The sequence below is a fragment of the Ammospiza caudacuta genome, chromosome 3 (assembly GCF_027887145.1).
Source record: "Ammospiza caudacuta isolate bAmmCau1 chromosome 3, bAmmCau1.pri, whole genome shotgun sequence".
Taxonomy (NCBI): domain Eukaryota; kingdom Metazoa; phylum Chordata; class Aves; order Passeriformes; family Passerellidae; genus Ammospiza; species Ammospiza caudacuta.
The window spans coordinates 96576842-96591844 of NC_080595.1; the positions used below are offsets into that span (position 1 = coordinate 96576842).

A 15003-nucleotide genomic window follows, 5' to 3' on the forward strand; every position below is an offset into this window, starting at 1 on the left:
ATAACATTCCCAATGACAAACTGAAAAGATGTGACAGAACTGCTGGGGTCAAAGGGCTGTGATCAGCAGAGTGAATTCCAGTGTCTGGCACAAGAGCCAGTCCCTAATGGTGCACCCCAGAGGTTGATGCAAGAACCAGTATTATTCAACATCTTCATTAATAGCTTGGATGATGGAACATAACTTGGATGATGGAAAAAGTTTGTCAAACAACTGAAATCCAGGAGTAGTGAATGATTGAGAAGGACCTTGACAGAGTGGAGAAATGGGTCAACAAAAATTGAATGAATTTTCAGAAGAGAAGAGCAGAGGTCCTGCCCCTGGGGAGGAATGATTTCATGTACCAGTGGATATACTGGGGGTTGACTGCTGGAATGCAGCTGTGGAAAAAACGACTTGGCTGTCCTGGTGCTGAATGTGTCAGACACAATGTGACCTTGCACACAAAACCCAAACAGCATCCTGGGTTGCTGGAGGCAGTGCATTGCCATTAGTTTGTGGGTGTTTCCCCTCTACTCAGTGCAAATGAGATCACACCTGGAGTGCTGGATCCAGCTCCTCAGGAAAAGACCTACATGGACAGTCTGTTAACTGGTCTCTCAAAGGACCAGAAAGGTGATGAAGAAATTGAGGTGTCTGTTATACAAAGAGGAGCCAAGAGACCTGGACTTGTTTAGCCTTGAGCAGAGAAAGTGTGGCATGGGCAGGATGGTGGTGGTAGTATCATCAGTTATAAATACTTGAATTGGAGCATGCAATGAAGATGGAGCCAGACTCTTCTCATCAGTGCATCCTGACATGACAGATCATGAACCAAAACTGAAATAGAGGAACTTCAATTTAAACATAAGAGAACAGCTTTGGGGGGTGATAAGATCTCTGGCACAGGTTGCTCAGAGAGGTTGTGAAGTCTCCATCCTTGGAGACACAAAACTGGACTGGACACAGCACTGAGCAACCTGCTCTAGCTGACCCTGCTTGAGCAGGGGGCTTGGAATACATTGGGTTCCTTCTCACCTCGGGCAATGGTTGGGTGGTACTAGACTGTATCAGTCTTGGAGGCTGGTCATAGTATAGAAACATAAACCCATAAGTTACTAAAACATGAGTTACTAAAAGCTAGAAGCCACTTAATTTTGTTTGGAACCAGTTAGTAAGGAATTGTTAGCAAATTAAAATAATAAAATTTGTGAATAAGTTTCACAATGTCAACAAATTCACAGCTTTCTCAGACACTGGCTTTCACTGATTATTAAATATGAAGAATTCTAATTTTGAAACCAGAATATCATTTAGGAGTAAGTGGTTGTTTATCATACTGTGTTTTGTAACAACCACTTAGTAAAATCTGTTTTTTAATTTATTTTCTATTTTATTTATTTATTTTAAAAACAGAACCTTATGTGTAAGTAGAAGATGGGAATGTAAACCTAAGGTAGTATTAATTTCCGTGTCCATTTCACAGTTCCCTTCCAGCAAGGAGCATGCAATCTCTATTCTCTTGTTTTCTTCTTTACAACCCTTCCCTTTTAGTTGGTTGACTCATTGTAAGGTCCAACCAGCATTCTCTAATGCATCCTGAGATAAAGTATAATCTTCCTTCCCTCCCTTATGTAGTTTGTGGCTCCCACTGCAACCATTTAACTACTTATACCTTGTCATTCTTTCTGTGATTACAGCTTTTTCATACTGACTCATCTGTGTGAGGCCAAGCAAAAACAGAAGAGTGTTAATATGGCTAAAACAAGAGAGATTAGACTTGCTGTTGCAGTTTTCTGAATTCATTGTTTTCAAATGCAGTTAAAATCTAGCTAAATAGCGTAGAGACTTGACAAGTGTTGAGGTAACAATTATTATAAAACCAAGGGCCTATAATTTGTACAAAGCCATTATTATGACAGTGGGTAACCTTTTTCATCTTGGCTTGGACAAGAAAAATCAAGTTTGTTGTTTGGATGCAGGAATTTTTCCCACACGTATTTTTGATTTTTACCTCTACTCTGGAAGGGGAAAAAAGGTTAATGTGCTAGCGTAATTTGCAGGTGTTTGCAATAAAATTGGGAATTGGTTAGAGAAATCAGGATAGATTCTTGGCACTTGGCAAAGTTGATAAGAGTAAATATAAGGGTAGTTAAATGAAAGGGATATTAAAAAACAGTGGTGGATGTAAGATTTCCATTTTAAATAACCAGAAGATACCCCCCAGTTTAGGAAGTCTTAAAAGTTAAGTGTTTATGGATAGTGCTTAAACCTGTGGGAGATTGATTCTTCCCCTCCCCTCTGCTAATTGCATGAACTTGGTAAAAAAATTCTTCCCAGAGAATGTAAGTTCATAATACTGTGGAGTTTTTTTTTTTTTCATGTCAGATTGTTCTTTAATTCACTTAGTTTTATTTTTAACCAGTTTTTTACACGTTTTAAATTTTGATCAAGGCTAAAGAGTAAGATGGATTCCAGTATTGTTTCTAGTGTCACAGTATTCCCTTTTGTATCCCCTGGCAGGTTGATTGTTACTGAACAAGGGCTATTTCACCTGTTGAGTTTCCCAGGGATATGTGAACTAGTAGCAAGTTGCCCATTGGTGATTGGCATCAGTGAGACCATTCTTAGAAATACTGGCTTGTGTTCTGCTAAAATTATCTTCTCCAGTGTTGCCAAAAACCCCCCAAAACTAAACAACTCACTCCCATAAACTCTGTCAAGCTTGAAGTTGATCTCAAGTATTTCAGAAGTTTTTTATAAATTCAGGTGTATATTAAAAATTGCATTCTTATGTAAAGCCATTTGTTGTTTTATTCTAAAGTCTCCCTGTAGTCTTGTTTCATTGCCACATCTCTACAAATTAAACTTTTAGCTAAGCTTTTTTCAGTTTTTGTGAGCTATTGTTTCATTTGAAGGCATTGGGATATTCATCAACCATATCCATCTTATATTAAAAGTAGACAAAATTTCTGTGTGGTTTGGGATTATTGTGTAAACTCACTTTGTTGGGACCAAGACCTTTATTCTCTTTGTGCGTGTGTACTTGTTTGGTTTCTTTTTTTGTGTGTTTAATTCTTTTGTTGAGGATTTTTTTCTAAACACAGGATGATTTGTCAGATACCAAAACTAGATTTATCTTGTGCCTAAACTAATCTTGGTTTCCTGCTGTTCTGCAGTAGACTGCTGGCAAGGGAAAAGTTTGTCATAAAGCAAATGCAACTGCATCTTTTTCTGGTATGAGGGAAGGGTGAAAAAACAGTAGAGCCTTAAGACAGCAATTGTTTCTTGACTAAAAGTGCTTTACTCTACAGCTAATAATTCCACTTCTTCACAGAGCTTCTTGAACTAGGAAGAATTCCTTGAATTAGGGCCAGAGGCCAATGGACTTGGCACTTGGCTATAACACAAGAAGCTTGTGGTTCTTACAGAGTTGCTACAATTCCACTGTAAAAATTGGCATATCTGACATAGTTTGACCTGTGCTGGCTCATGAACCACTGTTCTGTTGGTCTGGGCCAAACCCGAGCAGTGTGAGGGGTTTATAGCTCTCTTGCAGTTGATACTAGGGAGCAAGTTGTCCATGAGCCAGCAGTGCCCTTGTGGCCAAAAAGGCCAGTGGTGTCCAGGAATGCCTTAGGAAGACCATTTCCAGCAGGTCAAGGGAAGTGATCTACTCAGCCCTGATGAGGTCAGTCTGGAGTGCTCTGTCCTGTTCTGGGATTGTCAGCACAAGAGAGACATGGAGGTCTTGGAGTGGGTCCAGTGGAGGGCTATGAGGATGATTAAGGGACTGGAGTGTCTCTCTCTGAGATAAATATGACAGGCTGAGAGAGCTGGGCCTCATGCTTGAGAGGCAATAACTGAGAGGTGACCATATCAATGTCTGCTGGTATCAGAAGGAAGGGTGCCAAGAGAAAGAAGCCAGGCTCTTCTCAGTGTTGCTGAGCAATAGGATAAGAGGGATCAGGTAGAAACTGATGCACAGAAGCTTTGGCCTGAATCTGAGGAAGAATTTCTTCCTTGTATGGGTGATTATGCACCCCTACAGATTGCTCAACAACACAGAGAGGTTGTTGAGCCTCCCTCACTGGAGACATGTCAGAACTGTCTAGGTGCAGTCCTGTGCCATGTGCTCTGGGATGGCACTGCTTGAGCAGGGAGCTTAGACTGGATGACTGACTGTGGTCCTTTCCAAATTTCTTTAAATCATTCAACACCATTCAGTGTGTGAATGTTATATTATGTGCCTTGTCACAGTTCTGTAGATTATAAAGTGTATCACCATTGCCATTCTTTGGTCTGATAGGGATATGGAGTGTGACTAATGTTTATGTATCCATGCAGAGAAATATTACACTTTGTTGCTTTATTACTGCATGAATAGCAGTTTAAAATTAATTTCAATGAGCTTAATTTTCTTCTCTGACATTCTTGATGAAAGATTTCCATTTTGTTAAACTGAATTCTTGCTCTTGGAACTTGTTAGCTTTTAAACGTGAAAAATATCACCAAGTTATTTGATACAAAGTTTTGTTAGTCAAACTCAGAAATTTCTGTAGGTTTTGGTAAATTCATTTGTAAATTTTTGTTTGGTGGTTTTGTGCGTGTGTTTGTGTAGCTGTAGTGGGTAGCAGGATTCTTAAAAAATGAACGGTCTTACAAGTGATTGGTAAATGTTTGAGCAGACCTCAAGAAGCAGGTTGCCTTGGAGAAGATTTGAATGTGTGCTGACCTTCAGTTAATAACTATGGGGAAGCTTTTACACTTTTTATATTTGAAGTAGGTTACTCCTTCATGGAAGCTGCCTCAGTACTCCTGAATTTGGGCTTCCACTTCAAGTTCAAAGTTATATTGAATATTTGTACTATGCCTTGCAGTTCAGTACTTTTTCCCTGTCTGTATCATAGGCTACTTTTGTATTTTTCTCTAACTAGGGCAAAATGAGAATTGCTACACTAAGCTGTTCATATGCACAGGTGGTCCAGTGTTAAAATAAATTTTCCATCCTTGTCAAGTATTTTAGTTTATGAATGCAATGTAAATGTGTCTCTTCTTTTTCCTTTACCCATTTGGTAGTGGATACCCTGTTTTCAAGAAAACTAAATGGAAAATACAGACTTGAACGCCTTGTTCCAACTGCAGTCTATCAACATATGAAGATGCACAAACGAATTTTGGGACACTTGTCTTCTGTATACTGTGTAACTTTTGATCGGACTGGCAGGCGAATATTTACTGTGAGTACAAAATCTTTCTTTTTGTGGATTCTTTTCATTTTTAAGTACACATAATATGTCACCTAGTTGTTTCCAAAACCTGAATATAGGATAGATACAATGATGATGAATGAAAAGCAGAATAAGTCCTTTACTACTGTTCCTCTCATATTTGCTTTTTAATAGCCATGCTGGTTTACACTCTAAAATAGTTTTGGCATATGTATCTGAACACTAGAGATGTGATGGTGGTTGCTGATGTGTGTAGTTCATTGAGAAAAATGTTCATTTTCAATGGAAAGGATTTACTCTGTTTGGGTTCTATCTTCTGGCTTTGTTTAGCAAAAACATAAGTAAACAAGGAACTGCCACCACAGAATTAGATTAGGAAGTCAGAGAGAGAATAATCACATGCTGTGTTGTAACAAATGTTGGTTCACAACAAATTGTCTTTATGAAATCCTAGGATCTTTTTTCAATACTAGTGTTTTTAGTATTTTTAAATATTTGCCTTTTTTTTTGTGTTGTTACGTCATAAATTCTAGACAGATGTCTGAAATCAGTACTGAAATTGCAGGTTTTCAAAGGAATGGGATTTATAAAACCACATAGATGTCAGTGTAATATTTAGATTTCTTGGTGAGTAGTCAGTTTCAGTAGAGACAAAGCTTTCATAAACACACATCATGCCAGTCCAGGATGCTTTGGCTGCATTTATTGGATTCCTACAAACACTGGATATAATTGATACCTGTGTGGATTCAGGAGCTTGATTGTGTCCTTCTAACCTCATGTCAGATAGCTTGAACAATGCTGATAGAAGTACAGTTCAGGTTTCCTATTTTGCCTTGCAGTCCTAACTTCTAAAATTCTTTCAAGGCAGTTGTAAATATGATTCTCCCTTTTGCCCACATGCATCTTGCTGTGTCCCATGGGGAAATGTGTGGTTGAAGGAATGGGACACTTTGCAGTGTTCTGAACAGGCTTATTTATTAGTTCACTTGTTACTTCAGGCATAGAAAAGATTAATTTTCATATTTATTTTGTTTTTGTCACCAAGCTGAATCACAGGCATTAAAATCTCATGTCCTGTGGTTTATACATGATTTACTTGCCAGGAAATAGGCTCTGTGTTGTGGGTTTATTTTGTATATGACATGGCAGAATGCATGAAAGAAAAAAACTGCTGTTACTGTCAAGAGAATTCTCTCATAAAATCTAAGAGAGAAGTAGAACAACCTGGAATAAAATGGGAGATGGAGATGGGTGATATGTTTCTGCAACCCCAGAGTTTTGCTGGCATTCCTTTGCTGACTGGTGTCCTGGTCTAGTTGCTTGAAAGAAAGTTCCCAGTTTAGATCATGATTACTTCAGGTGTTAAATAAAGTGGCCATAGATATTAATTGTGGTTGCTGAATTTTCATTTTGGAGGGCCTAGGACTGAACAACTTATCTCTGCACTTTGAGGTAAATCCAGTCTTCTTCGGGTGGATGTTTAAGGGGTTGTTGGCAAATGGTTATATTCCACATTTCATTAAAACCCAAGTTACTCTAGCTGGCCTCATATAGTCAGTGGATAAACAGTCATGAACTGTTGTGCTGTAATTGCATCTGTATAATGAAATGGTGCCAGTTCTTTTCAATCTAGACCACTGCAACTACTGAAGTCTCTAGTGTGGTATGTAAATTTGCGTGCATCAGTGGGGAGTTGTTCTTGCCTTACATTTTTACTCTGCAGCCTTCAGTGTGATGTTAGTTAGTTGTGTTGTTTTAGATTTGTAATTGGTTCTGGAAACTGCATCATAATTGTTTCTTGTTCCACCTGACATCTGAAGGATTGAAAGCCTCTAAATTCAAGCTTTGTTCATGTTCTGTTTCAAGTTAAAAGGAAAAAAAGGTGTTCTCAGCACATTTTTGAGTCATAGTCATCTGGGAGATGTTGTCCTTGCTAGAAAGATGTTACTTCTATTTTGCCTAAAGACAGTGGAAATGGGACAGTTACCAGCTTAGTTGGTCTTTATTGTGTTCATGTAGCAAGGTTGTGGTGCTGAGGGGGCTTCTGTGAGAAGTTGCCAGAAGCTTCTTCCATGTCTGGCAGAGCCAATGCCAGCTGGCTCCAAGAGACACCCACTGCTGGCCAAGGCTCAGCACATCAGTGATGGTGGTAGTGCCACTGGTATAATGTATTTAAGAAGGAGAAGAAAAATCCCAGGGTGGCTGCAGGTTGGGAGAGAGTAGTGAAATAACTGAGAGAAACAGTACTGCAGGACTTATCATGAGTGAAAGAAGGAAGAGGAGGAGGTGTTTCAGGTGCTGGGATAGATATTCCCTTGCAACCTGTGGGGAAGACTGTGGTTAGGTAGCTGCTCCCCTGCAGCTTGTAGAAACTTTGTGTTCTGGTTCTACTGAAAAGCATGACTTGCAGAACCCATGCACAAAAATATTGTCTTCTCTAGTTCCTGCACTACTTAAATTTCTGACTGCAAATACCTCCTTTTCTCCTCACCTTTATTTTCCTGTCTCTGCTGAGATTGTTCTTTCTAGGGAATAATAAACAGCCTTGTGTAATAGTCTGTGTAGGATTTCCAACCCAAGATTAATTTGTGTGTTGCTTGGCAGTTTCACTTCATCCCACAAGTGTGTGTAATGGTAGGAAAATGAACCAATTTTACTCCATAACTTGGTTATGCAGTCATCAATTCTCTCTTGGTGCTGAAGTTGTTTTAGGATTCACTTTTGACAGATGCCTTTTAATAGGTATATAATTTGTAGCAGTTGTGGATATAACCTTGGAAACATGAGCTGTGGTGTAAGCCAATTACCCTTGCTAGTAGAATTACAACAGTACTTTAAGAGTTTGGATTGTCCCATTCAGATCAGATAGTAACACATCAATTTGTCTGAAGTCTAATATTGATGTCTTGCCAAGGGGCTACAGAATTTATAATTTTACCTTAGTTTTTTTCTCTTTTGTTTTCTTTCCCCCTGCCTTATTTTTGCCTCATTTTCATTGTTGAGGCTTGGCTGACAGTATTTTTTCTCTGCCGTGGAGATGTACAACATGTGCCTCTATAGTGACACTATAGCCAGCTGGCAGGGAGCAGGCCCATTTTATGCTGATGTTCTTGCCTTGGTTTGCTGCTACTAAAAAGACCTCTGGGGACCCTCCAGGTGGTGTTAGGTGCCACAATTATTATTTTTTTTTCCTTGCTGACCATTTTACATCTTTGTCTGTAACTGATTTCTACCTTTTCTAGTGTTGGGTCTGCCATTCCCTCCCCCTACTTTCAGGTCTCTCTAGAGCAGTGAGGCTCTTATTTGCAGTTTTACACACCAGCAAGCACACATATCCTTCTGTCTCAGCGTCTTGGGTTTTTTGGTGGTGACTGCATTTTGATAAGAATATGCAAGCTTCTTCATACTCCAGTCTCATATCATGGTAACAGAACCACACGAGCAGATACTATCTTTCAGACAGTTGTAACATCTTTACTGACAAACTGATGATGTACAGGTTAGATGTGTGGACTGTGAGACTGGCAGATTGGGGCATTTGCAGGTTTGAAGGGCTGTGATTAGCAGCACAAGGTCCAGCTGGAGGCCAGTCACTAGTGGTGTACCACAGGCTTTGGTACTGGGACCGGTACTCTCTCATCCTTCATTTAAGAGCCTGGGTGACAGAACAAGAGGGTGCCTTCAGTAGATGCCCAGAAGATGAAAAAACCTGAGTGGTAGATACAGCACATGTTCTAGCTGTCCTTTTTTGAGCAGGGAGTTTGGACTAGACCAAAGTATCTTCTCACCTCAGCAATTTTGTGATTCTGTCCTGCTCATTGCTGTAACTCAGACTCTGGTTGTATTCCCTGGTCTGGCACTGTGGCAGTCTAGCAGTTAAAAGGCAAATGTGTTCCACAGAATCTCAGCATGGAAGTTTTATGCATAGGTAGAAATAGTATAGGCTGTATCATTGCTCTTCTCACCCAAGAGGCAAAAAATATAATTATGAACAAGCTTCTGTAACTATTTCCTTTGCCTAGGAGACCTGGTGGTATTTTATAAAAGGTAGATGATAGTATTTCCATGCCTTCTGCTGTCTTTAAAGTGCAGTTACTAGATTACAGAGGCAGATGTGCAGAGGCACTGTAAGTAGATGGAATAGGAAAAACTGGTGACATTTTATAAGGGTGGTGTCACATTGTAACGTGTAGCACCTGTGTGTGTCCAGTAGCAGATCAGTGCTCTGGATATTATAACCCAACTTTGTATTGCTTCTAAACCTAAGTAATTGAAGTAAATGTTTACAATAAACCTTGTCTGTCAGTGTGTGTGCAGTGTTCAAATGTCATGGTATTGAGCCATGGTGTGCAGATGCTCAGACTTTCAGGAAGGCACAGAAATGCAATAAAAAAATGAAGGAATGAGATCTGAATTTTTTGTTAGGTCTGGGAATTTGTTGTATACAGGCCAGTAGCTGTTACAATTGTGTAGGAAGACCAGCAAAACTTTAGTTAAGTATGAATATGTAGATGAAACCTCTTGAATTTGTTGAGAAAGAATGATCATTTTGATGTTTATGTGAATGTGACTATTTAAGCAGGTTTATAATACTTTGTCCTAATAATAGAATAGCTGTTCATAAATGCTCTTTACCTAACTTGTTGTGATAAGTATGATGATGATGAGACTAGGAAGATAAGGAACATATGTGGGTATAAATGATAGACTATAACCGTTTATAATTAACTTTCACTTTTAATGTAAATCTTTATTTTAATGTCTTGCAACAACTTCTTCATTTGTGCTAGATTTTTGGAAAAAGTGTCTTACTGAAGCATAAACCAACATGCTGTAGGATTTGTGATCTGTATTACAAATGCATCGTGATTTGTATATACTGTTGAGAATCAATGTAAACTTGTGTTTTGAATGCAGTGTGGAAAATGTTAAAAGCATGGGTGGGAGTATCTGCATGTCACTAGTTCTGTTTTTCACTTCACTGTGCTTACTCTAGCATCAAAACCGCCAATGGTGTGGTTGAAATTATTTCTACCTTACTTCTAGGGGTCAGATGATTGCCTTGTAAAAATCTGGGCAACTGATGATGGAAGGTTGTTGGCTACCCTGAGAGGGCATGCAGCTGAAATATCTGATATGGCAGTAAACTATGAAAACACCATGATAGCTGCTGGAAGCTGTGATAAAATGATCCGGGTTTGGTGCCTTCGAACTTGTGCACCCTTAGCGGTCCTGCAGGGCCACAGTGCATCTATAACATCATTGCAGGTAGGTTTTCACTTTGCCAAAATCAGTCATGAGAATGTTCAGCATAATAGGAAAGCATGCCTGGCAAGTAAGCTTGAAGTGGGAAGGAATTTTTATGGTATGCATTGTGAAAAAACACATTTATTGTCAAAATGCCTGACCTTTGAAGAATCCCAGACATAATCCTTGTTCAAAAAAATTGCATGACATGTGTGGGCAGTTCTGTTTTGAAGTACCATTTCTTTGAGGGCTGTGATTCTGAGCACAAGTGCATTGAGTAAAAACTGCAGTCACTGGGAGTACTGTGGTTTTGTTTGCATGACTTACATGCTATTGTGCAACTTGGTTGGTGGGGAGGGAGGAGGTACCTGGAGGGCTTTGGCAAGTAACCCAGAAGGGTTGTTCTGGAAGGGGTGACAGAGCAACATTTTGTTATTTTGGTGTTCATTCCAATCAGTTTCCCTTAAGTATGGTTTGATGCTTGACTTTTTTTTTTTCCTGTTGAGATGAATTGGGGAATTCCTTAGCACATCTGGAACAGATTAACAGGAAAACTTTTCTTTTTTCTTCCTCCTTTCCCCAGTTCTCTCCACTATGCAGTGGCTCAAAGAGATACTTATCTTCAACCGGGGCAGATGGAACTATATGCTTTTGGCTGTGGGATGCTGGCACCCTTAAAATAAAGTTAGTTGCTATTTTATTTTATTTATTGCTACTTCTGTTTATGTGATTAAGAATGATGTACAAATATAGAAAAAAATGTGACTAAACCAAGCTTGTCATTTTGTCATTGACTACTTCAGTATATGATTGTTGGATATGATCTATTTCTGATGTAGCTATAGCTTGCTTGCTTATCTCTTAAAAACTAATTTGTTAATGCAACATTATGTGGAGTGATAACGTATATCTGTTAATTTCGAAAATGAGTCCACTGTTGGGGTTTTTTCTTTAATATAATGTCAAAGTTGGCACTCCATTATTCTGATGTCATTGCAATTTCAAATGAAATTAAAATTATGTTAATAAAATTATTGCAATATATATTGCAAAATCCACTTTTAAAGAAGACAGTAATGTCTTAGTATAAATCAGGATAGAATATTTTTAATGTTTGTTGTTTCCTTACCTATGTTACCTTTTCATAGTTGCTCTTGGCTGTAACATGGCAGAAGGCAGAATTCTTGGACAGCCATTATTGATGGCTGAAGTTGTGCCTGAAGTTTCTGCCTTCAAAGTTACTAAAAATGTTTTCAGGACTTTTATACACAGTTTTTTAAAATCAACTTGCTCAGCAGCTTTCAAATGTTCTTTGCTTTTTGTTTTCCTTTATCACTAAAACCTATAGCTTAAAATTGGAAATAGTTGTTTTAGTAATCATCAGTGGTTTAGCTCTGATGATGGGATATGTTCTTATGGATATATGCTCCTCACAGGTAAGTTCAATTTCCTTGTAGTTTTGGTAATTGCTGCTAGAATCTTTTTCTTCCAGTGTGCTGAGGTTGTGCAGAGCATGCAGGCACACTTGCATTGGTACTTTTCTAGTTGTTAGGGCCTTAACTATTTTGATGTTCCCTGGATGTTTTGTCTCTCTTTTGGAACTGTAAATGAAGCTGTGTCGCACGTTCTTACTCCTCTGTTGTCTAGTGCAAGCTGTAATCAAATTAAGACTCCTCTTTTTACTGAGCACAGCAGGAGATAGCTTACATGCTTCTTTTTGTGTGAAGGAAAGGAGTTGCCACCACATTATTTTTCTTAAGGCTTCCTAAGTTTGAGCTCTTGTTGACAAGATGAAATTTTAGTCTCTCTGACTGGTAAACCTTTTGAGCCCACATGTTTTTTTCTTTTATCTTTCTCTTTTCTTTCTTTTCTTCTTTTCCTAAGTAAAGGTTTAGCCTATGGAATTGATTTTTGAAACTAATTCTGTCATTAGAAAATAGTGAATCCTTGAGAGTTAGGTAGATTATAATATATAAGCTGCGAGATGATTATTTAGAAATCATGAAAGTTTGAATGAATCATGGAATTGGATGAGATTTGTCTTGAGACAAAACTTAGGGAGAAAATTGGTACCTATTATGGTAGGGGATTCTCCCATGGTGATGTATATTTGTAGAATAAAAATTGTTAGTGATGTGCTCAGCAAATATTAAAATAAGAGAAGATATTTGAGGTATGCTTTCATGTAGAAGTCATTTCAATAGATGTGATCAGACAGGGGCATAGAGAAAACAGATCAGTTGAGATGTCTTGTGCAGCACAGCAAGGAAGTGGTTTGGTAACCTAAGTCATGCCAGTGACTCGTGTTGCTTAACAACAGAGTGCAGATTAAATTTTGAGACTGGAATTTTTCTACTGCTCTTACCTTCTGTTTTGGAATACTTTTTATGTTGGGTTTGAGAAGAAGAGGAAGTCATTAAGCTGTATTTTTTCAGTCTGGAAAAAAAGGAATAGATGAAGATGAGTAATGTACAGTTGTGAGTGTGTTGAAGAGGGAATATAATGAGGAATTTCTTGTGGGCCCTTATGGTTCTAGAAGGTATCAAATGAAAGTATCAATTTTCAAAGTGGAAAGAGATGGTTCTTTACAAAACATGCAACTGAGTTACAAAACTCCTTGCCACAGGGTATTATTCATTATATAAAGATATTAAAAGGCATCACTGTGTGCTTTTTCTTCTTTTAGGTCTTTGTTTAAGAGAGCTGTAATGTATTTGAAGTAATTGATGCTTTTTAATCCAACCTAAAACTTGATAAAAATGTCTAAATTAGAAACAAGTATGTCTTTTAGGCCTGGAGTATAATTGTGTGCCATTTATAATACCAAAAATAGTTGGACACACAGATGAGTCTTAATTTCTTGAATTGAACAGTGTACTAGTTTACGAAATTGTTGGTTAGGGGAAGTTTTACTTTATGTGCTAAGCTGTAAACCTTCCTGTAAACTCATGTGCTTATCATGATTATTCCGGTAAACCAAAATAAATTTTACTGGGAAACTTGCAATCCAGTGTAATTTTCCACAAGAAGGCTGCATTGCATGGCCAGCGCAGCTCAGCAATGGGTTTGTATTGTCAGAGCAATTTTCAATGAGGTGATTGCACTTCGTACACACTTGGATGTGGTTCTCCTCCCAGAGCTGCAGAAGTGTGGCAGGTTCCCTCTACATTCATTCAGTTATGTGCTGGGGGAAAACAAGTACCAGCAATATAAGAGCATCAAGAGAAAGAAAGATGCCTGTTAATTTTTGTCATAAGGCATTTTTGCCATAATGTCATTTTTGAAGTTACATTAAAAAAATATGATGTGTAGGCCATCTGGAAGAGAGTATCACTGGTAAGATGGGAGGGTTATCCTTCCATTTATCTATCTAGTAAAAAATACAGGCTTTCTTCTGTTCAATATTTCTGAAGAGGAGGAAAGCTGGCAGGGACAATAAGATCTTACCATGGTTGTTCAGCCTCTGAGCTTGCTGCCCTGTGTCTTGTTCTAGTACAACTCCCACCCCCAAAAGGAGCTTTCAAACAGGACTTAGAGTTCTGAGTAGATCAGGGGAAAGATGCTGTAACATGTTTAAGTCGGAACTTGAATTCATGTTCCTCCTGAGCTTGACTGCAGCTTGCTCTACAAGGATGCAATTTCTATCAGTGATGAAAATGTGTCACTAAATTATCCCATGCTTCAAATGGGGATGGGTTGGTAAAGTCTTGAAATTTTAGCTACTTTAAAGAAAAAAAAAAATCAATATATCCCATGCCTGCTTTTTGTACTCAACACTACTCGAATCACCTGGTGCCCCTGGTGAGGGGCAGCCTCATGATGATCATGTGGTTGATTGATTGTCATTTCAAGATGATTGGCAGTGCCATTAGTACTTTGCTGAGCTGTTTCATGGAATAGGGGAGAGGCAGAGTTTGTATTGTGTTCAGTGTGCTCTCAAAAATAATCAGTTTTATTTTTAACTACACTGTGTACTTTCTGTGGTTTTTCCTTATCTTTGCAAATATTTATTTTGTTTCATTCTCAGATTGCAAAAATCTTGTAATTCAGCTTTGACAACAACTCTGCTACAGTTTATATAATTTAATTAATAGTATGTCTGAAATTAGTTGGTCTCCCATTTTTTGATAGCCTTGTTAATTGAGGCATGTTCTGTGTTTGGGTCAGACATATAGCTCAGTCTGGAGATGCTAGTGACAGCTTTGTTTTGATGAACTGCAAAAGGACATATTACAATAGATTTAGTGTCACAGGATGAGAGAGACATTGGTGCAGCTGACCAAAAAATTCTCAGGTTGTTCAAAGGAAAGTGAGCAACCTTGTTCACATGATTCTGTGATTAGTGTGGATGCATATTCTTTAGTGTTACAGGGGCACCTGTGTGCTCTTCTTCTTTCCTTGAAGAGATTTATGACCATGACCAGGAAGCTATCATGTCTGTCTAAAAGCAGTAACATTCCAGGTAGGATAATTCAGTTTCCAAACAGAGGAAGACTGGTTGTTGCTGCAGGCAAGGAATTCACAGAATGTAGCCCCAACAAGA

General features: G+C 38.5%; 1 protein-coding gene across 1 annotated transcript in view; it reads left to right on the top strand.

The window, feature by feature from the left end:
* The window catches only part of PHIP (pleckstrin homology domain interacting protein), a 97335-nt gene that overhangs the window by 5787 nt on the left and 76545 nt on the right, over window positions 1-15003 (top strand). The window contains exons 3-5 of the mRNA XM_058800733.1: window positions 5059-5219; window positions 10260-10481; window positions 11044-11144. Coding sequence (XP_058656716.1) covers window positions 5136-5219; window positions 10260-10481; window positions 11044-11144 — 407 coding nt within the window. The 5' untranslated portion in view covers window positions 5059-5135. The remainder of the gene's footprint in view (window positions 1-5058; window positions 5220-10259; window positions 10482-11043; window positions 11145-15003) is intronic.